The sequence below is a fragment of the Lepeophtheirus salmonis genome, chromosome 3, assembly GCF_016086655.4.
Source record: "Lepeophtheirus salmonis chromosome 3, UVic_Lsal_1.4, whole genome shotgun sequence".
Classification (NCBI taxonomy): Eukaryota; Metazoa; Arthropoda; class Copepoda; order Siphonostomatoida; family Caligidae; genus Lepeophtheirus; species Lepeophtheirus salmonis.
In genome coordinates, this window is record NC_052133.2 from 18,690,160 (window position 1) to 18,712,983 (window position 22,824).

Sequence of the window (22,824 nt, forward strand, 5' to 3'; positions counted from 1 at the left end):
AATTCCCATCGAATCTTAAAAAAAGATACAAATAGATAAAATCATTTAGAAAAGATAGAAGTGATACCACTTGTCCCTATAATATGAAGAATAATATTTCGCTTATTAAAAAAAACCAATTTTGAACGGAAAAAAAAAGTGTTTTCTCGGTTAAGGCTGGTACATTTCCCCCCCCATTTGTTATATAGTAGTCATTTTTTAAGCAATTTCTATGAATATATTTGGTAAAACGATGACCTACAAGACTAATAATAAAGTTGGATAATCTTTATTTGATGTTGTCATAACTGAGGAAAAGGAGGTGGAGGACTTAATAAATAGTATCAAAGAGAAATACATATTTGGTCCTAGTTTCCGTAACAAAACAAACATAATCTGGCGGAAAATACTCTTTAAAATTCATGAGAAATTTTATTAAAGAAAAGAGGGATTATTTTTTACAAAGTTATAGCCGAAAAAACTTTCATAAGAAAGATTATACTACTGACCAAAGAAAAATATCAAATTTGAAGGGTACATTAGTACATACTCGCTTATCAAAGATAATTATAATATTCTTTGATAAAATATTTTATATTAATGTAGTTTACCCAGTTTTTAAAAATCATTTATATTTTTTGATTTGTTACAAATCATTATCAAACCTTATTATTGATCTCATTTAGTGGTCTTAGCTGTAAGCTACAAGGACTATTGGTTTATTTTTACTCTTACATCCCTTGTTAGTGTATCCCTTACTTTTAGCTTACCAAATGATATTTTCTTTAGGTTTTTTTTAAACGCTCGTCCCGAGTACATATGATTAATCATGATGTACTATTAATTCATTTTGCAATTTCTTCCATTACATTGAGTCATTAATTATGTTATCCATTTGTGCCTTGTCAGAAACAGTACTACATTTAAAACATCCATTTGACTCAACTGTTGCATAAGGGGGTATTTTGCAAGAACAATGAGCATGATTAATATGCCAAACTTGAACTTTTTATTCTTTTAACGAAATAAAATGAGATTAACTCAATTTCATTCATTGTTTATGAGTCTTATAAAAAAAGTGATGAATTTAACGAGTCACACCAAAATGCAATTTGTAGAAAAATTAACCAGAAACATAATATTTAAACAAATTCAAACAATAGCAAGTATATGTAGGTTTGCAATGTTGAATTTTAACGCGTCTAAACTAAATTTCTTTTAAAGGCCATCCTGTAACAAGTTCCACCGTTCCTTATGGCTTATGCCTATAAAGTTGTTGGCAACTCATGCTCATGCTGGTTTGCTTTGGTTCGAGTGATTTTGGGTTTTTTTATTCTTAAATTTTAAAGGTCAATTTACAAGCTTTGTTTAATTTTTTTCAAATCACAAATGAAGTATGCCTTGTTCTATTAAAATATTCAACAAAGTATAAAATACTCTTTTCAACTTCAAATCGAAAATATTTGAGTTATTTTATAAATAGAACATTCCAGGACTTACTAAAATATACATTTATAAGAATACTAGCAGTGGAATATGCCACACATATGAAGTACCTAGCGTACTCAAGGACTTACCCGGACAGAATATTTGAAGAAAAAAAAACAGCCTCCTAGTGTTCTCAGACATGGAATATGGGCAAGGTAATCATAGGAAAAAAATGGGGACTTACCTCAGATAAGGTTCTCTGGTTGTATGAAGCTATAATCAGACTTATCTTCTCCCATGGATGTCTAGTATGGGGACATGTAATCACTACAAAGAAAAGTTTAAGGAAAATATCAAACACCATTCAAAGGAAAGCACTCTTGGGAAATACTCATACATTTTGATCGACAACAACCGCAGGAATGGAGGCAATTTTAGGTATTGCTTCTCTGGACATATACATTAAGAAAAAGGCAACAAAATCAAGATGGAGAACGAAGCATTACTTAGGTTATACCTAGGATAGAACTAGTAATCTTCCAAAACGTCATGGGCATTGATTCTATAGTTATAAATAATTATACGAGTCGAAATGAACCAACCAAGTGACTACATAAAAAATAATCGCATATGGATAGATAATAGTTAAATAAAGAATCCGGACGCAATTATCCATACGGAGGACGGGTCTAAAGACGAAGACGGAAACACAGGGGCTGGATAGACCATCACCAAAGGCGATGCATCAATTTTTCATGCAATAACTTAATTGAATAAAAAGGTTTGTGCATGTCAAGCAGATTTTTGGCATAATACAAAGTATAGAAGCTCTTTTTAAGTAAGAAAAAACACTGAACAATATAATAGTCCGATCAGACTCCCAATCAGCGATTGCTGCAATCTTTATCCCACTTAATACTAGTAAAGAAGTTTTAAAATGTAAAGAAAAAAATATCAAAGGAATAAGTGAGAAATCTAGAATGGTAGCAACGATTCTGACATTACAGGAAATGAATTTGGAGACCGTCTTGCCAAGAGACGTAATGAGAGGCAAAACCAGTTCGCTATTGGAACACCTCCAACCTACATAAAAAAGGTAATTTATGACTTCTTGTTCAATATTGGTCTGACCGATATAAAAAAGATCAAAGTATGAAACACACACATACTATACTTAATAAGGAAAAGTCAAAGTGTATCAAGCTCGAAAGAGAAAAATTGAGCTCATTGTACAGGCCTACTCTGGACATGGCTCTTTTCTGGTCCACCTAAGCAATTGGAAGGACATAAGCCATACGTACAATGTCTGTATATAAGAATTACAAACTACATATGATCTCATCAATAGATGCCCCACCCTGTCACACAAAAGACATCAAGCCATGAAAACAAAAACGAAGACATTTGAATTTTAAAATTTTTGAATTATAAAAAAATATTATTGAACAAAATTTTAATGTAAACTAGGTTTCGGAGTCTGTTGTAGTAGCACAAAATCCCTGTTGTGTGGTCGTGTTCGTTACCTTATATATTTGTCCAATTTTATTTTATGTATGTAGAGCAAGCAGAAATAAAAAATTAACTTAAAAAATACTAGGGTTATAACCCTAGTGTTTTTTTAGTTAATTTTTTATTTCTGCTCGGTATTCCCTGGAATAATTAGGCGTAGGCTAAAAGACAAACTTTGCTTTAATAATATAGAAGATAACTCCCGAAGAAATTCTCAGTGTTATTTGATATTTTTTATGAGCACGCTCACACGGTACTACTCAATACTTATAACTATATCAATTCATATCAAATATGCCTCTTCTTGAGAAAAAATAATTAATATGATGGATGACAGTGAAACTGTTATCCATGTGAGAAATATGACTCTACTGAATTAAGACCTTTTACATTTAAATTAGCAAAACTGCAGGCAAAATATTATAATTATACTTAAATTTATATATATTTATTTTATTATACAATTTTAAAACAATACAACAAAGTTAGTTCAGAGAAAGAAGTTAATACCACGACGACCAATTAAATGAACAAAATTAAAAAAGGGCAAACGTTTTTCCTTTTTTAATTTCTAAAAGTACTTTTTTCATTACAAACTGCTCAACTCTAATTATGATACAGTACCAAATAAAATACTATAATAGGATTTTAATATTATGTAATGTATACATGTAATTGATTTTAGAAATTGTTGATAAATAATATGTCAATGAAAGTCAGGGAATACCTAAGTGATAAATAGCAGTTGGAATGATTTACTTATCTGGCTAACTTTAAAGATAACGACGTGTTAAAGATTCAGGTCATGTCATCCGAACCTATCAGATTTGGATAATTTTTGGCACACAAGCTCCAATTTGTTACCTTTAAACTCCTAAAAGGGGCTTGTGACATTTATGTGATAACAACAGCAAAAAGGAGGGACGAAAGTTCCAAGTCTCAAAGACTGAAAAAACTATTTTAAAGTTATGTCCAACTTTAAAACAAGTGATATACTATAAACTACTTATTATTTTTTTTTTTTAATTTGTCAACTTCTAATCAATATTATAAATTAGTGTAGTTCAATTTTTTTATCAGTCTATATAAATCAAAAAATAAGTTGAAGTTATAAATACGTAAGTAAATTGATCAAATTTCCGGAGAAAAGTTACATAACCTTGAGATCCCACCATGGGTGCTATCATAAAAAAACCAACACGATTGTTGGCACAGTGAAACCCCTACATATGTAGAAAATGTTGCCAAAGTTTCATATTCACAAAAGTTGAGCAATTTTTTTTATTGTTGATCAAGTACCTACTCGTGTATTTCAGATTATTTTTAAATCAAAATTGAAGTGATAAGAAATTGAAAAGTTATACTTTTGACTTCATTTTTGGAATCCTCACACTTTAAAATAGTTCAGTACCAAATTACAAGAGGTTAGCTCTTTTGGGTCAAAAAAGAAAAAGTAGGGCCCGGTAAAAAAAACCTTAAAGCAACGTTGAAAACTTTGGTCTGAGACGAGTATCTAAGAAACGACTCAAAATTATGTCCTGAAATTTTTGACACTTAATCTACTCATGAATTTGTGCCTGTGTACAAAAAAGAAATCGTCCAAATCTGAGAGGATCGGATGACATTTTTTTTTATTTTGGTCGATTTGAGATGGAAGTACCCAGAGATAAATTGCCCATTAGTCAGCTCCAAAATTATTCAGGCTGGAACTTTAGACGGGTAAGAGATGTACAAGTTCACCTTTAGTGTTTTTAACTGCATTTCTGACTATTTTTTCATTTGTGGCACGCCTTTGACCAGGTTGTGCGGCATTACGTGCATCAAGTTAGTGAATAAAGAAGGCTCAGTTAATTTGGGTCCTACAATAGGACATGAGCAAACTAAAAAAAAACATCCGCAAGTATTGTTACAGTCTTTAGCTTGGGAGCACAACAAAAAAATTCACTGCATAGTATTTGAGTAACATACCTATATTTTCATATTAATACTATCATTGAAGGGCTTTCAAGTTTTTCTCCCGATGCGTTTACAAAAATACAATTAAACAACGCTCATACCACATTGATAGCAAAAAAAAAATGTAAGAGGATTGAAAGATAACAAATTTTTAATAAATATATTAAAATATCTTGGTTTTTTCCTACCAGACCAGAACTTTGGTTGAATCTAATAGAAAATTTACGAGCTCCAAAATATCGAAAGCTGAACCAACTTCTCTCATGCTCTGATAGAAAATTGATAAAAATATCAACTTTAATCCCCAAAATGGAGTGTATTACATATTCAAAATGTTCAAAATAAATATATATAACTATCTAAAAATCTCAACGAATTATACGCAAAAACGTATATAAATGATCAAAGCAATCATCCCTGTTATAATCAGCCTTTTTCTTTTCACGAACTTGTGTTATCTTAATTTTAATAACTGTACATACATAGTATATAGAAGTATGACTGTTGTGTAAAACTTTGGTCTGTCTAATTTGAAGAATCTCCAAGTAATTCAGTAAGTCGTGTTTCAACTTTCTCCGGTCCACTTAACTCTATATAAAGTGATGATGTTAAGTTTATCTTTCAGAATTGATAAATAATACCTTTTTTATTCATCATAATAGTATTCCATTAAGTCTTAGTATATTTTGAAGACAGTGAGGTTTTACATATTACATTTTAAATTTCAAATTAGATAAATGTTGTGACATTGTTTGATTTTAACTTCAAAGGTAATTACAGACTAGGAGCTCCAAGATGATATACAATCTGTTTTAATTTTTTTCTGATTTATATCTAAACAAGTTTAAACTAATTTCACATGAAATAACAAACCTAAAAAGGATTAAGAAAGATTATATTACTCCAAACTTAGTAGCTGCATTAGATAAGTGTCAATTAAGTATGAGAGAAATGGTCTGTATTCTTGAAGCAACAATTGATTCACTGGGGTTGAATATTCATGAATTGCCTATTAGTAAGTCTTCTATCCAAAAGATACGGAGTGATCGAAGAAAAGATCGGGGAACACCCTAAAAATTGATTTTAAAGACAAAGTAACGGATGTTGTACCTTTAATTTGGGATGGAAAATTGAATAACTGGAAGATAAAAGAAGAAAGTTTGACGATTGTCTTTACATATGGAAAGCAATCCTGGACTGGAAACTCAAAGACATTGCGCATGTTCTCTGCTGTGATACCACAGCTTCAAATACTGGACCTTTTAATGGTACTGCTATACTGCTGGAGAAAAAATTTGAAAGAGAAATGCCTTTTATTAGCTTGTCGGCATCATCTTTATAAACTGATTTTAAAAAGTGTTTTCGAAGTGAAAATCAAAAATGTAACAAAAAATCCAAATATTCCTTCCTTTCAAAAATTAAAAGATTATTGTAAAAATATAGATTCCTTAAAAATAGACTCCTTACATTAATTAGTACAAAGTAACTTATGATATTAGGAAATTAAAGATTTAAAAGAATATTATCGCAGTAAGCTATCAAAAGAAATTGTGGGAGATGATTACATTGAGCTTATAGAACAACGTATTATATTTATAGTTGGAGAGAATGATAAAAAAAATATAGTCCTCCCGGTGCCATGCGCCAACCTCGTTGGATAACCAGAGCAAATATACTCTTTGAAAATATCCTTATTAAGTTACCACCTTAAAATAAATAAAGACGATAAAATAGCGTTATATAATGATTGTTAAAACCATTGAAAGCTTACGAAAAAATAGACGAAACAATATCAAAAGCTGCCTGAAAGAAACTTAGTCATCATTTATGGTATTTGACTGATGAAGCTGCTGGCTTTTCATTCTTTAATGATGATGTCGTTCAAGAAGCTAAAGAAAAAATGGTCGAAAATTTGAATAATGAAAATATCTTGGAACATGGTAAAAAATCCGTTGCATCGAATGGAGTATTTGATGGTTCTTGGTTGGGTGTGTGAATGTTTTTAAATCTAGTAATAACTTTATTTATCGTTTCATTAATAACTCGTCTATCATTATAGGAAATTTGATTTCAGATAGAAAAATATATTACAAGATTAAAAGCATGACACTGTTTACCCGTTTCAAAATTGAAAATTATTTTATTCGTGAAGCTCCATCTTTTTTGGAATAAAAATTCTGCTTGGATTGAAGCCCGAAAAAATTGTCAATGCATATATTATGAGATCTTATGTCAATTTACTTCATAAAAATATTAAAAAAAAACGTATATTAAATAAGAAAATTCGTTTACAAAAAAGAAAGATTTATCTTCCAACGAGATGACGATGTCGCTGAGGGAGCTTATGTCTCAGTCTTTTTAGAATGGGTACCTACATGAGAGGCAAACTCACCAACCGAAGATAGAGAGCCACTGATACATCATAGGAAAAAAAAAAGATCCTAGCATATCTGGGGCATAACTTTAACTGTCTTTTCTTGTAATCTTTAAAATTATTCTTTAACTCTCAAATTTTTTGATGTTATCTCATAAGATGCAGAAAACAGAAAAAGTAATACATATTTATAACAATTAGCAAAAATTCGAGCTATTTTTAAAATCAAAATTAAAACATAATTTTTCCATGCTGTTCTTTAAAATTATCGAGTTCAATCGAGAGACATAATTTATATTAAATTAAGTATTGTAGATTATATGCATATTTGTTAACAATATTCGAACAATTTACCACGCATTATGAGTATTTTATTTCTGAAGATGTCCAAGTAAATAAATATTCTTTTCGTAGCGCTTATTAGACGCATATATTTTCATGTTTTTCTTCATTTTTAGTTCTCAAAGTTGACTTTGAGGAATTTTTTCCGTAATAAGAAGCTCAGTAGCGTTGTTCCAATTCTGAATATGTTTAATCGAAGTAGCATTCATGTAGAATTTTCATTTATATCATTTTTTTTATATTGCAAATATATTCTATCTTCGTACACAGAGCTTAAAAGTATCGGTATTTCTAAACCGATTTTATTAAAATTTTCACAAAAATCAAAATTATGAAATAAATTGGACATTCAATCAATAAAATTGTTTTCTTGACCGTCCCACTAGATAAAGTCCGGAATGTCCTCATTATTGGCGCTGTAGGGAACTTCATTGCGAACCTGTGCAAATTGACTCAGACAAAATAGTCTAAAGGGTTTAATTCCGGCGAGTTAGGAGGTCAAGAACTCGGTGGGACGTACATCACATAATCATAATCAAGAAAATCGAGTGTTTTGCTGGTGTGACAGGGTGCCCTGTCTTCCTCCCAGATCTAAGGTCTCTCCTTCACGATGCTGCATACCCAGGAAAAAGTACCACATTCTTCAATTCAGATTAATCGTCTCGTCACTAATAAAAACAACATAAGAAGACGGCGAGTATGTCATGTGTAAAAATCTATAAGAGACAAAATTACCGGTGAAGAAATTACAGAGAACCGCCGTGTGGATTACCCTAAGACTTTTTACAAAATAAAAATACTATCCTCATTAACAAATCATCCCTCGAATAATATTTTATATCTTCATAAATGTTTCCCATACTTAAATTATAGTTAGAGCTGTCTATGTTATAGAAGTGAGTAATTTCATATGCATTTTATGATATGCATAAAAACAGACTTCGTTTTTTTAACGACTCTGTACCTCAATATCTGCTTATTTCCGTTTTTTAATGGCTCTTTGTTACAAAATAATCTCAAAAAGTTTTTGACATAGTAAAAATGGATGTATTTAATATAGTTTATAAAAATGATAATAAAATTCATGTTTTTGTCTTTGACAAATAATTTTTTTCATGAAATATATACATCAAACTGCCCCAAGGCATATAAAGCCTTTTTTTTCTTAATTTAAAGTGATTTCCACCTTTTTTTTTCTATTACAACAATGACAATATCAAATTAACTACTTTTACGACCCCAATCATTTAATTTTAGTGATTTTGCAAACAACATTTCTTGATGAATAATGCAATGTTCTTTTTTATTACCTACATGATTTTGAAGCAATACAAACAATCCCTTTTTTTTTCTTTACAATCATTACTGGTACTACATTTGTTATTACTCTTGAAAGATTTTGTTAAACCAAGATTCATTTTGGTAATCTATTTCATTATTTTTCGAAAAATATCCATACCAGTGATAGTTTCTTTTATAGGAATCAAATTAAGAAATTCTTTCACAATTTCGAATGTTGATGTTACACTTTAAGCTGACAATTATCGTTCAAATCTGTTGATTCATCAATAGCAATGAAAAAAAATACCACTTAAAGCACTTCTGATATTTGCTGCCGGATCTTCAACTCGCCCTGGTACTTTTCTTGCCGACAATCTGATAGCAGAAAATAATTCCTTTTTTTCTGGACAAACTACCTTTGCAACCTTTAACAATAATTATTTAAAAATCTGTTAAAGGTTTCATCCTTTCTGTAATTTATTTTGATATCACGTTGCTAGCATGATTGTGTCGGTCACTTTATTCATTTTGTTAGTAAAAAAGGAAGATTGATTTGTTAAATTATTTCTTAACCGTATCATCTGCACTCTCCAGGTGCAAAAAAAGAAATTTTTTAAGGCTCTCGACTGTCATTTTGGATTAATATGCCTATGCTTAGATGATTGTACATGATAAGATGGTGGAACGGTCAAAATTCAATCACGCAACAATATGGCCTGCGGGCCGGAAGTTGCCAACCTGTATTTTAGAGAGTATAGAAAAACAATTGCGCAGTTGAGGTCAAAGAAGAAGAAAGATCGTTATTTTATTTTGTGAGACACCTTTATGCAGGGGTTTCAAACTTTTTTAATTGAAGGCAAACTGTGACTGTCAAAACATTTCTGAGACACACTTTGCCATAAGTTTATATTACAAATAACAAACTGTGCAGCAGCTGTGTCTTGTTTTTGTTGTGTTAGTTATTATTTAGGTCTGCAGGCCGTCCAATTCAGTCTCGGTCCGGTCCAGTTCAGTCCTAAGACTTATAAATTTCAGTCCTTGATGACGTCACTCAACAATATTTCATCTTATTATTAGTTTTAGTACTGACAGTCGAAGGATCGACAGTCTTAAGGACCAGCCCCAAGGTAACAAATTACATATATACTGAATAGTTAATAGCCGGCCCGTTTTTGTTTTTTTTAATGATTAATCTGAAGAATGAATTTTCTTTTCCTTAGCAGTTGTCATTGTTATTTAATTCCTGAGTATTAAGCTTCCTTTCCCAAAAAGATTTAATTATATTCAAAACCTGATTGAACATTGATATATGCTCATAAATGACCTTTTGGATTTGTTTCTGAGCTATAATCATAAGTCTCTGTTGGACTCAGAGTAGAATTGAGGATTGACGTCGGAGTCATTCTCGCCAATGTCCTTGTTTATTTCCTCCTCCCCACCCTCCCTTGTCACAGCTTATTGTAGCTGATCTCCTCCAAAACATTCTTCAAATGGTCAGGGTTACCAGGTTGATTTTCGGTTTTTTTAACATGTCCATTATACACACGATTATCATAATAATAAATAGTACTGAAGTCTCCTCCACGCCTTTCCTTCTCTCCCTCTCTCAGTCTAATTTGATTTCATACTTTGTCACATCACAAGAAGGTCTAAGTACGTGAGCTGAAACTTGAGTCTGATGTATGCTGATAGTTCTATCAGTGCATCTCCCAATATAAAAGAAAGAGCTATATTCACTTTGATAAATAAGAATAAGAATTATCTTGTACCACTAGATGGCGCTCTGTGACACACTGGTTGAGAACCCCTGTCTTAATATACATACATAAGATGGATAAATCTCTCTAAAATTTATGTGAGTACTATTTTACTAAAGAAAAAGGTCAGCTGTTTAATGTAGTTTTTGTCTTCTTATTAGTATTTTTTTTTGTTTGGATTTCTAAGTCGCTTGATATAAACTAATATAATATGTACAATTTAGGGACAATAAAGATTCACATACATAATAATCTTAACTAGAAAAGCATAAAAAAATGATAAGTAATGATAATATTTAAAATAGGAATTTAAAAAATATGTAAGAGAGTCAGGCAATGCGGGCATCATGTTGACAATTATGGTTCCTGCTATTTAAGGGATTGATGGTGATTGTATCTACACATACAAGGGGGACAAAATACTCCTTATGACATAATAAATAATAAACATGTTTTGAAATATATGCAAAAATTAAAGATAAAAACAAATCGAAACTCCTTTGATTTTATGTACATTTAAAATAATTTTTTCCTCAAAATTACAACAAATCTCCACACCAAAAAAACGTGGAGTTTTTCCTTTTCTTCATTTCTGTATATTGTTGATCAAGTAGTCGTTGTTATTGTGGTAGGCAAAGTGTTTAAAGCCTTAAAAGGCTTGGAAGCTATGACGAAGAGTGTTGCCTGCCTCATTATCCACCCATGTTGAACACCCAGTTCCTCTAAATCCAGCAGAAGCGAATTTTCGCGAGTTGCAACCCTTGCAGTATATTTCTTTGTCTTGTCCAAGACATGTGGTAGATGACTCCAATTGCTTTGCACAACTAGCGCACGTCGCGCATTTCTTGTGATAGCTGCGATTTTTAGTGTTGACAGCCTCAACCTTGAATACATCTCCACCACAGCTAACAAAAGATAATTACATAAATACATACTATGTAAGTATATTTGCTCAAAATGAGGTGTTTAGAAAGCTTACCGTGGACAGTTCTTTTCTGGATCCTCGTTTTTTAAAGAAGTTAAGTCCAAGAGTTTGACATCAATGTCTGCAGCAGGGCGAATTTGTGGTCCATATTTGACACTGTAGCATTTGTTGCAGTAGATGGAATAGTCTGGGCCATCACAAGCAACCAAGCTGTCCAAGAGACGAGTGCATTCCACACAACGGAAGCAGTTACGATGATACCAAAGCCCCTAGAAATGTTATTTAGAGTATTATAATACAAATAAATAAATATTGGGAGGGGGGGAGGAGCTTTTTACTTACAGCGGCGGATGTCATCTTTTCCGCTTCAAAAACTTTTCCCTCGCATTTAGGACACCAGTCCTGATCTCCTTTTTCAGCCTTTATAACCCAAGTCTCAACAGTGGAGCGTGCAAGTGTATCTTCTTGCTTATGAGTATTTCGAGGTCTAAAGCTCAAATGACGAGCCTTATTTTTGGTTCGGCATCGAGTACCGTACTCAAATGAGTAGCAAGATTTGCAATAAATCTCCATATCTGGACCTTCGCAGCAGGTAACAGAGTCCAATTTCTTGGAACAGTCGATGCAGCTATAGCAATTACGATGGTAGCTACCAATGCGTGTAACCATTCGCTCGGCCTCAAAGACCTTTCAATGAGATTCAAATTTATTAAAGTCAGTATAAGTGTAGGTGAGTATATGTGGTGATTTTACAACAGAAACAATATTAGTCAAAAATCAATCCAATATTTAATGTTTCTTTCAATTATAGATTTTGGAATCAAATTTCGGCAATGAATTAAGATATCCAAGAATGTAAGCTATATCTTAAAAGTATCATTTGATTTTTGATTCTTAATTTGAGCCTGACCCCTTTTCAAATAAAACGATTATTTTTTGTGAAATTTGCAATGCCCCTGAAGGATTAATCAGTATTAACTTATTCATAGAAATGAACGATAGTTTGTGGAAGTTTACAAATGTAATCCAACTAAATTTTGAAAAAATTATGATAAATTGTTTCTGTGTTGACGAACCACATATTATAGAAATGAAAAATATGAATTCAAAAAGGCATGCAAATGATAATTTATTATAAAGTGATTTGTCATATGTTGTCTTGAAAACAATGACTCACATATCACGAATGTATCTAAAGGTCTGTACGTTGATACTTACCTGATTTCCAAATTTAATAAGAAAATACATAAATGCATACAGGATAGGGAAAAAATGCCAGCTATAAATATACTTCATTTGTCTTATTTAATGAAGTTTTATGCATGAATATTTTTTGTTACATATTTTTACAGTACCTTTGATTTTCTTGATATTTTATTATACACAATACGGGTATTTCTTAGTTGTTGTATATTTTAAATCACTGTAATGAAGATTCATTTGTCTCGCATACAATCAATTCACTTACCTTTCCTTTACATCTGATACACGAATTCTTATCACCAGCATCCCCAGCAATGGCTTGAACATCCATCCATCCCTTGTAGTCAGACTTCTTTTTGTGCCCAAACTTGACGGCATAGCAATGACGGCAGTAGACTTCTTCATCACTTCCATTGAAGAATGAGGATGCATCCATATTTGCTTTACATTCGTTGCAGCTCAAACAAAACTTATGGAACCAGCCTCCCTTGGTTGCTATTTTCTCAGTTTCAAAGACCTAATAGAAAGGTACAATTTGTTTGTGCTATGAGAGATGCTACAACTAACCAAGACTTCTATTCATTTACCTTTCCTTTGCATCTTCCACAGGATTGCAAGTTTTCCTCACCCACTGCATCAACATGAGTCTTATCTCCATACATGTTCTTTCCTCCAGGTCCATGATGACGAAGATAACAAACTCTACAGTAAACCTCATCATCAGGCCCCTCAATGGCTTTGAAATAGTCCAATTGATTCTTACATTTAATACAATTGAAACATCTCTTGTGATAAAGTCCACGTTTTGTGTTCATCTTTTCAGCTTCGAATACCTAATTATATATATAAAAAACTGGTTATCTAAAATGGAGCTCACCACCTATTTTTATAAGATGGGCCAAATCATATTTTTTCTCTTATAGATATGGTATATTATTATATACTTAAAACCGGTGATCAAATGAATGAATCAAGAATGGCTTATCAATTTATCAAACCTTTCCATTGCATCTGGGGCAATTTGTGGGTTCCCCGTCTTCGCCAGGGATCACAGCAGTATTTTCAACCCCAGAGTAGCGTCCTGGCCAAGATATTTTTTTACAACATATTTTACAATAAATATCATCATCAGGGCCAATGTCAAGGAGGGAAATGTCCAATGATCGATGACAATTTCGACACGAGAGACATTTCTTATGGTACATTCTTCCCTTGATGTTAACCTCCTCTGCCTATAAGGAAATCATGTATAAATTAAAGTTTTGGAAGGCTACTGATTACTTGAAACACGGAGCCCTCGCATCGAGGACATCCGTTTTCTGATTTAATCAGGGTTGTATCCGAGTACACAAGAGGAGTTTCATTCTCAGGAAATGTTTTTTTAAGGCAAGTTTTACAATAGATCTCATCATTTGAGCCCTCGAAAACATACTCCAAAGTTCCAGTAAATGATTTATGACATTTTGCACAATTAAAGCATTTCTTGTGCCAATAGTGGTTTTTAGAAGCTTTCCGTTCCGTTTCGAATATCTATAAATGATCAATTGAATTAAAGTCATATTTCTGTAAGGGCCTAAACATGTAGCCATCTTACTTTTCCATTGCATCGTAAGCATGTATCTGTGTCACCAGAGTTTCCTTTAATTATGGAAACATCATTATCCTGTACGGGTCTGACTGTTTTCGCCGAGTCATGGTCCGTCCAATCCCCACAGCCAGCTCCTCGATAACCAGGTGCTCCAAATTTTCGGGAATAACATGCCTTACAGTAGATATCTTCGTCTTTTCCGACAAAAATGTCGGATTGTACAAGAGGTTTGGTACAATTTAAACAAGTTGAACACTTCTTATGATACAATTTTCCCTTTACACTTATTTTTTCAGCATGGAAGACCTTTTTTTTAATGAAAAAGGGAAAAGAGTAAATAAAAGTTACTTACTTTTATTTAACTTACTTTTCCGGAACATCTAGGGCATGTATTTTCATCAGATGGCGATCCTTTAATAATAGAGGGATCCAATAGTTTGAGCATATCTCCACCGCTTAGAGTATATGCAGAGCAACTGAACAAACGATCATAGCAAGTACGACAAACAACTTCGCCACCTGGGGCGTCACATCCACTGAATTTATCTAGAGGGCGTAAACACTCTTTGCATGTAAAGCATTTCATATGATATACATTTTGCATAGACATTATCATTTCTGCAGCAAAAACCTATTAGGATTACATGTAATATAATTAGTAATTGGAGTTCCATAAATAGAAAGAATAAATCAATTTACCTTCCCACCACAGCGTGGACAAGGATTAGACGAATCATCAGAGGGAATGGTTGTTGTAAAGATTTTTGATTCATCAAAATATAATGGCTTGGAACTTCCTCGAACTCTCCCATAACAAACTCGACAGTAAATCTTTGAATCTGGTCCATCACAAACAGATGTTGAATCAAGGGGAACACAGCAAACGAAACATCTAAAGCAATGTCGATGATACCATCCAGAAGCAGCAATCATTTTCTCAGCAGCAAATACTTTACCTTCACATCTGTGGTAAATAAGTTGAGGTAAATAGAGGCAATTTCCCTAACTTTAAAAGTGTCTTTTATTTACCTGGGACAGCGTTCCTTTTCACCGGGTTCCCCCATTATAGATGTGGTATCCAGTGGCATGGATTTAGTAATAGCCTTGTGACCATGAGTGACCCCATAGCAATGAGTACAATAGACCTCCTTATCTGGACCGTTAATAAAATTTGACGGATCCATTTGATGCTTACATTTAAAACAATTAAAGCATTTCTTGTGATATGTTCCATCTTTGGCAATTTGTTTCTCTGCTTCAAAAACAAGGCCATTACATCTAGGACAAACATTCAATTCTTCACCAGAGCCTTGAATAACCTCGACATCCGCTGTGTTCAAATTGGGTTTTGCCTTGTGGCCATGAGTAAAGGCATAGCAATTACGACAATATATTTCATCATCAGGACCATGTGCACAAAGCTGATAGTCAAGAGGTCTCTTGCAATGAAAGCAAGTGAAACATCTTCGATGATAGCTCCCAGTTTTAGCATTCATTTTTTCGGCTTCAAAGACCTAAAACTCGAAAAATCATACAGATTAGAAATACCACCGAAACTTTCATGTTTCACTGGTATCTTTTATTGCACTCCTTAAATCGTTGGTGACTGCGGTGGTGGTGGTGATAATGGAGAAATGGAACTAAACTAGGACGAAAACACGAATGAAATTACATCGGACAAGAGAGTGTAAAGGCTAGGCTAGAAAGAATGGTGTGACATTAATTCATTTGATTATTAGTATGTATAGAGACAATAAAAGGACATTTATATAAAACCGGTTTCAAGGATATAGTGAATAAGAAGATAGAGTGGGGGTAAGAGAAAGAAAGGGGGGATAGACGGATGGGGTGAACTCACCTTTCCATTACATCGTGGACATCCCACTTTATCTTCATCAGCAGGGATCATTCCAGTATCCGTAATAATTTGTGGACGATCGGGTCGAGTCACAACTTTGTAACAGACCTTACAGTAGATATCCCCATCCGGAGCAACACACGAAATAAGAGAATCAATAGCTCTTGTGCATCTTTTGCAGTTGAAACAATGTTTATGGTAAACATCATCTTTCACAGTGACTTTTTCAGCCTCGTAGACAATGCCTCCACATCTAAATAAGTACAAAAATAAAGATATGTGATTAAGGTACAGAACACACTTAGAATTAGTGTTGTGTCGGTCCTTATTTAGGACTGCAGTCCAGTTGAGTCCTGCATCAGTTCTAAAAATTTATTAAGTCCGGTCCTTGATAACGTTACTCAACTGTCTTTCTTTTTCTTTTTTAATTCGCTCTAATACTCACTGTCCTAAAGACCGATAGAACAGGTCCTAAGACTGGACTAAACTCAATAAATAAGGATCGACACAACACTACAAAGAACTATTCTTTGGAGATTTATTTGCAATTTTTTGTGTACGGGTGTTTGATTTTCTGCATTGAACCTAGGCACACATGTATCGATTTAAGTAGGATTATCCATATTAAACAAAAAATAATATAATTCGTAAATTTCCATACGAAAAACTATTTATAATAATTGAAAAAATATATATTTATGTAGACTATGAACAAATATCTAGGTACATATATCCAAATTTATACGTATAAATATTAGTTTGTTTGTTTTGTAACATAAGATGAGTATTACTCTAAATAAACTATTTTATACTTGTTAAATTTCAAAGATTATTGACAAAGGATTTAAATACACAGAGAGAGAGAGAAATCTTATTTGTGGTGTGTCAACATAAAAGCAGTCTTAAAAAAAAATCAAGAAGAAGGAGAAAATTATTATTTTTCTTCATATATACCCAATATTTAATAGACATATTTGAGTCAATTATAGGCTTTGTATTCAAATTTCTGGGATGAGTTATGATCCCCAAAAGTTATAACTATAGGTTAAAATATTTATTTGATAGGAAAAACTTATATTTAACCCGATATGGTTTTTCTAATAAAATAACTCCATGTATCATAATTTTATTGTGAAGATCAATTTTAGCTACTTTAAGTTCAATTTGCAGCACACACAAAGGGTTCATAAGAATAATTTGATCATAGAAACTGACGATAATCCGTCAAAGAACAAACCCTCACTTTTGAATATGATCATTTAGGCTTGTTTTTGCTTTGGCAGACCACATTTGTTAGTTATAAGACAAATCAAAAGACATTGACAAAGAGTTCAACGCTTTTTATTTTTTTAAGAGTATTTAAAATGTATTCATAGCTTAATTTTACCTGGGACATCCTTTTCCATCCTCTGGCTGAATAAGTGACGTATCCAAGTATATTTTAGGACTTTCATTAGGAAGGACTTTCAAATGGCAAGGACGACAATAAATGAATCCTTCATGGCATCGTACGGATGTGGAGTCCAGTTTACGATCACAAGTCTTGCATTTAAAGCACTTCTTGTGAAATCTTTTTCCACCTAAGGGGCAAAATAGAAAAGTAATTATATAAAATTTGATCTTTATTTCCCTGCTATGATCGCCAGTTTTTCAATTCATGTCCAAAGACTGAGAAATCATCCCAGGAGAAACAAATTTTTCGGAGAGAAACTTTGAATTGAATGTATTTTTCTTTTTCTTCAACTCAATAGAGTTAAAGTTACCAAAGGTTATGAATGAGTGGACCTATTTCCCCATTAAGAAAGTTATATTCTCTAACAAATGATTTACAAACAGTACTCCTTTTTCACTACTTTTTTTTTTTTTTTAAATATCTTACCAGCAGGGAAGCCTTCAGCATCATAAACAACTTTTTCGCACTTAGGACAGTGTTCTTGCTCTATTCCTTCCGTCATATTCATTCAATTTCAGGGACTATACAAAATGTTATTCTCCTATGTGATGACTCTGTTCTACAAAATTGGAGCTACAGACTAAATACGAATTATTTATTTCATTTTATTGTTTTTAATTTTTTTTTTTTTTTTTTTTCAAAAAAATTGAGTCTAAAGATTCGCTCACTCCTTCAAATTTACTACTTGGATGTATTTATAATTAAAAGAGAGCACACTAAAACAAGGGGTGTTTGGTGATGAAGTGTGAGCCTGACTTGTTTTTGGAAAGGTAAGGAGAGATGAGAGACTTGGAGTAAGAGTAGGATATTATTTTTATTTCTATTAAATGTAAAAGGTGAAGTGAATGAGTCCAACAAAAAAAAATAATAAGAAAAATTTAAATGTCAAATGATGCTCATCTATTCATCTTATGAGTCTTGTTCTAGCAATCATTTGCTGGCCTTTCACAATGCGTATGTGTACAACTATACTTATGTGCCTTACATAGTTTTCTCATTAGACATAAAATATATATTTAACATTTGGGAATATATATATTTCTAGGTACATATACATAAGAACTCTCATTTATGATATATTTTCACTCTTTTCTTCAAAATAAAAATTAAATTATGGAAAAATAAAAATAAAGATTTTTTTCTTGAACAGATGGTAAAACTATCTACCTACTCAAAATAATTTATAGCTGTATTTTTTTTAAATAACTTATTTTTTTCTTCATAATTTGGATGGCATTCTTTTTGTAAGATAGGGCGGTCTGTCCATGTGGCATGTACATATATATGTAAAAGTCAATGTTAATTTCGTCAGTCGTTTTTATTAATTTCCCTTATTGGTCAAATGGAGTTGCACTAATTAGGTAAAAGAGTAGAAATGGGAGTTTACCTAAATTGAGGTGAGTGTAAATTTCGAAACAAAAAATATACAGTGGGGGGTAGTAAAACGTGGATTGTTAATCAATGTTAATTTTCTCATTAATATCGGATGATTTTTTTTTTTTTTTTTGACATTCTAGTTCAACCGTCCTTTGTGCATAAATAAATTATAATAAGCATATCGTCATCATGAGTGAGAAAAAAGCCAAAAAGGCAGTGCATCTCAGATCTTCTAGATGCTGAAGTTGATATGGTGAGGATTATGGACAATGTGAAATGCTCAAGGAACCTGGTTTTCAAGGTAGCTAAGATGAAAAATGAGGGAGAATACCTCTCCAGGAAAGTAGGAACTAGAGTAGATAATTTAAAGTGGGATTAAGCATGGCTGGATAATGGTTCAAAGATATATGCTCCCCTTACTAGCCAGATTTGAACCTGCTGGACTGACCTCTGCAATCTTCATATTTCCAAATGCATTTATATAATATATATTTATTTGAAAAAATTTTTGTACTTGAATGGTTGTTTTAGGAGATGTTTTGTACTCTTTGGAAAATGATTTTATTTGACTTTCATGAGTATTTATCCTTATTTAAGAATAAATAAATTAACTTCTTATAGGCAGTGGCGGTTGAAGTTTAGGAGAGAGAGCATTTTGAGCATGTTAAAAAAAAGGAAACCGAAAATCCGCATGGTACCCCTGACATTTTGAAATTTTTTTGAAGGAAAGCAACTTAGCTGTCATGACGTTGTATTAGATCAGCTACAATCAGTTGTAAAAAGGGGGAGAGAGAGAAGGGAATAAACATTGGTAAGAATAACTTCGATGTCGAGTTCAAATTCTACTCATAGTCCAACAAGGACTTACAATTAAAAATCCGAAACAAATCATCATCAGTGTTACGCTTCATCTTTTATGTGTACACAGGAATGTTCAATTAGGTTTTTAATATAATTGAATCTAGTAGAAAAAAAAGTTCACTCCTCCAGATTTAAATAATGATGACAACAGCTGAGAAAAAGAAAATTCATTTTTCAAGATTACTATTTTTTTTTTTTTAAACAGGGTGAGCTAAAAAATACACGAGATTTTCATCAATAATCCTCATGTCCCTGCACCTTGTTAGCTTTATTGTATCCTATAACCCCTCCTCCGAAAATAATCCAAAAAAAGGGCCAAAATCAGTTGGCAGTTGTCACCCAATTCTACTCAACATTTAAATTATTATTAAACAATTCTTGAAAAGTGTTCAGACCTTTAAAAAAATCTGATTTAAATTCAACTAATCAACGTTCAGAACAAAGCTTGGGAGAAAACCGATATCTTACAACAAACAATGGTTCAATTTTTTGTCTTTTGAGGCACATAATAAAGTACCGATTTAGAAAATATAATAACTGTCATTTTGACTTTGATTAGATTCATAGAATTTACAATGGGGCATTAAAATCTACAGATCTACTCTATATTAGGTTTTTTTATGAAATGTTGGGTGAGGGAAACTTATATGTCCTAAGTTAAAAGCCCAATATTTTGTTAAAAGAAAGAATGAATTAATAAATAATATATATTCTTTAAATACTTAAAAAACTAGACCAGAGTTATTCATGGTAATCTACATTTATTTGACAATTATTTCTATATACAATATTCATACATATGTATTTACTGTCTTTAAAAATTCTTTAAGAATTAACTCTAAAAAATTCTTAGGCATTTTAATATTCAGTAGAAGAATAAATAACTTTATCATACCCAGTTAAAGGAAAATAATGAAAAAAATGGAAGTCCTTTATATTTTTTATATCATGATAAATAAATTTTGTAACATGGGGATATCGATATTCAATAGAAAGAATGCTCCAGTTGTTGGATTCAAATTAGCTCTTGTTAAATTGTGAACAATTTCCAAGAATTTTTGAATATTAATTTAGTTCTGCATAACTACTAATAAGTAATATTGGATCGGTCTAAAAAAACTACTACAGTCCTATCGGTCTGGTACCATTTAATTTTGTCAGTACTAGGACTGGTACTTATTGATCTTTTATGGTAGCTACAACAGTTGAAATAACGTAGTTAATAAAGGGCGCGCAGACAAAAGGTCGAAAGACGAAACGTAGAACAGACAATACTCTGAGTAGTATACGTTCAAGCTATCGTTCTTCCTTTTTATCTTATTTAATCCTAGCTAGGAATGAAGAAAATAAAAAGATAGCTAGGACCTTAGTACTGACTAATCAGTCCTTAACACTGATGAATGTGGAAAAGACGGGATCGATTAGAAATGAGACTGTGGCAATGTGGTAGCGGTCCGAACAAATTTAAAAAACATTAATATATCAAGATGGCGCAGAAGTTATGCACCGCTTGCGAAAAGCTATACGAAGAAAACATACGTAATTGTGGAAAATGCTCCCTCATCTTAGCTTGTGACAGATTTTTTGGGCAAAAATAACGCCATAATCATGCCTTAGGCACCATATTCACGGGATTTTGCACCATGTGACCTTATCTTCTTCCCATAACTGAATAATAGACATATGAAAGGACGGAGATTTGCAAGGATTGAGTAGATAAAGACTGCATCGCTGAAAGAGCTCAAGGCTATATCGAAAAGTGCCTATGAAAAGTGATTCGAGGATTGGAAAAAGTGTGGTTACAAGTGTACCAACTGTATCTGAGACGAATTACTTTGAAGGGGACAAAATAAATATTGATGAATAAATAAATATTTTTTTATAAAAATACAAAGTCACCTTATTTTTTGATCACACCTCCTACATAGATATATGCAAATAAGCTTCTTTTTTTATAATTAATATATATAATTGTTCTAGATAATATGTACAAAAGTGTTTTTCTCTTTTAAAAATGTAAACTAGATCTTAAAATCAAGGTGAAACTGTATATATTTATATATACAATTATTATACATCCATATGTGTATATAAAAAAAATGAGTGCTAGAGAAAAAAGTATCCTGTTGGCAAATATTTATTTAATTAAATGTTATATCCTTGCCTTTTTATTCTACACATTTGCGTAACCTTTTGAGATGAAATGAAACAGAGAGTCTTCATTTCTACACTCCTGTTCTTAAATTATACATAAAATACATTCCTTATGTCAGAAAATAAATATATGTGCCTCAAAATGAATAAACGGAAATGAAACATTTGGGTTCAACTTAAATTAGAAATTATGACGTCACAATATTTCCAGTACTGTCGCATAAGAGGAGAGGGCTGGAGTCTTAAAGAGATTATAGCTTTCATTTATGACATACAGTTGACGGGGGAGTTGACGTCCCTTGAAATACGGAATCGTCCCATATTTAGAAAAAAAAGCACTCGTCGTGTATTGAGCTAAAATGGATGCACTTTTTCCCGTAATACGGTGAGTTTTAAAAAAAATGGTAAGTAAAATGCCACTGAAAAATGAATAACAATGTGTATTTTATGGAATTTTACGACAAAAAGTGTTCATAGGCCATGTCCTGCTCCGGGACCAATGAGCTGACGGCATATTTATACAGGTGTTCGATGACACAGAATATGCTCATTTCAATGGTCCTTGACGTACTGTTGGGCCCGCAGAAGATAGTGGGGATAAACAAAGTAGCATACTTCAGACATTGACAATGTTTTTAGCAGACGTTCTGCTTGAATTTATGTTATTGCAATAAAAATATGCACAATGTGAGGTTGGATGTTCTACTTTCTATCTATTGTTTTATTTTAATGTATAAAACTATATGTATGCAAGACAGGCTTCTGTTTAATTTTGTTTA

The 22,824-nt window shown here is 32.2% G+C and overlaps 1 protein-coding gene across 1 annotated transcript; it reads right to left on the reverse strand.

The window, feature by feature from the left end:
- Positions 1–10,759: 10,759 nt before the first annotated feature.
- On the reverse strand, positions 10,760–18,496 carry LOC121113998 (uncharacterized). Its single transcript, XM_040707806.2, has 14 exons — positions 18,080–18,496; positions 17,588–17,780; positions 16,201–16,453; positions 15,372–15,856; positions 15,042–15,306; positions 14,710–14,973; positions 14,349–14,648; positions 14,036–14,284; positions 13,753–13,986; positions 13,342–13,587; positions 13,020–13,271; positions 11,894–12,238; positions 11,606–11,820; positions 10,760–11,531 (listed from the first exon to the last, which is right to left on the reverse strand). Exons 1-14 carry the CDS (start codon positions 18,159–18,161, stop codon positions 11,276–11,278), a joined length of 3,639 nt encoding a protein of 1,212 aa, XP_040563740.1. The 5' UTR covers positions 18,162–18,496; the 3' UTR covers positions 10,760–11,275.
- Between the last annotated feature and the right edge of the window lie 4,328 nt (positions 18,497–22,824).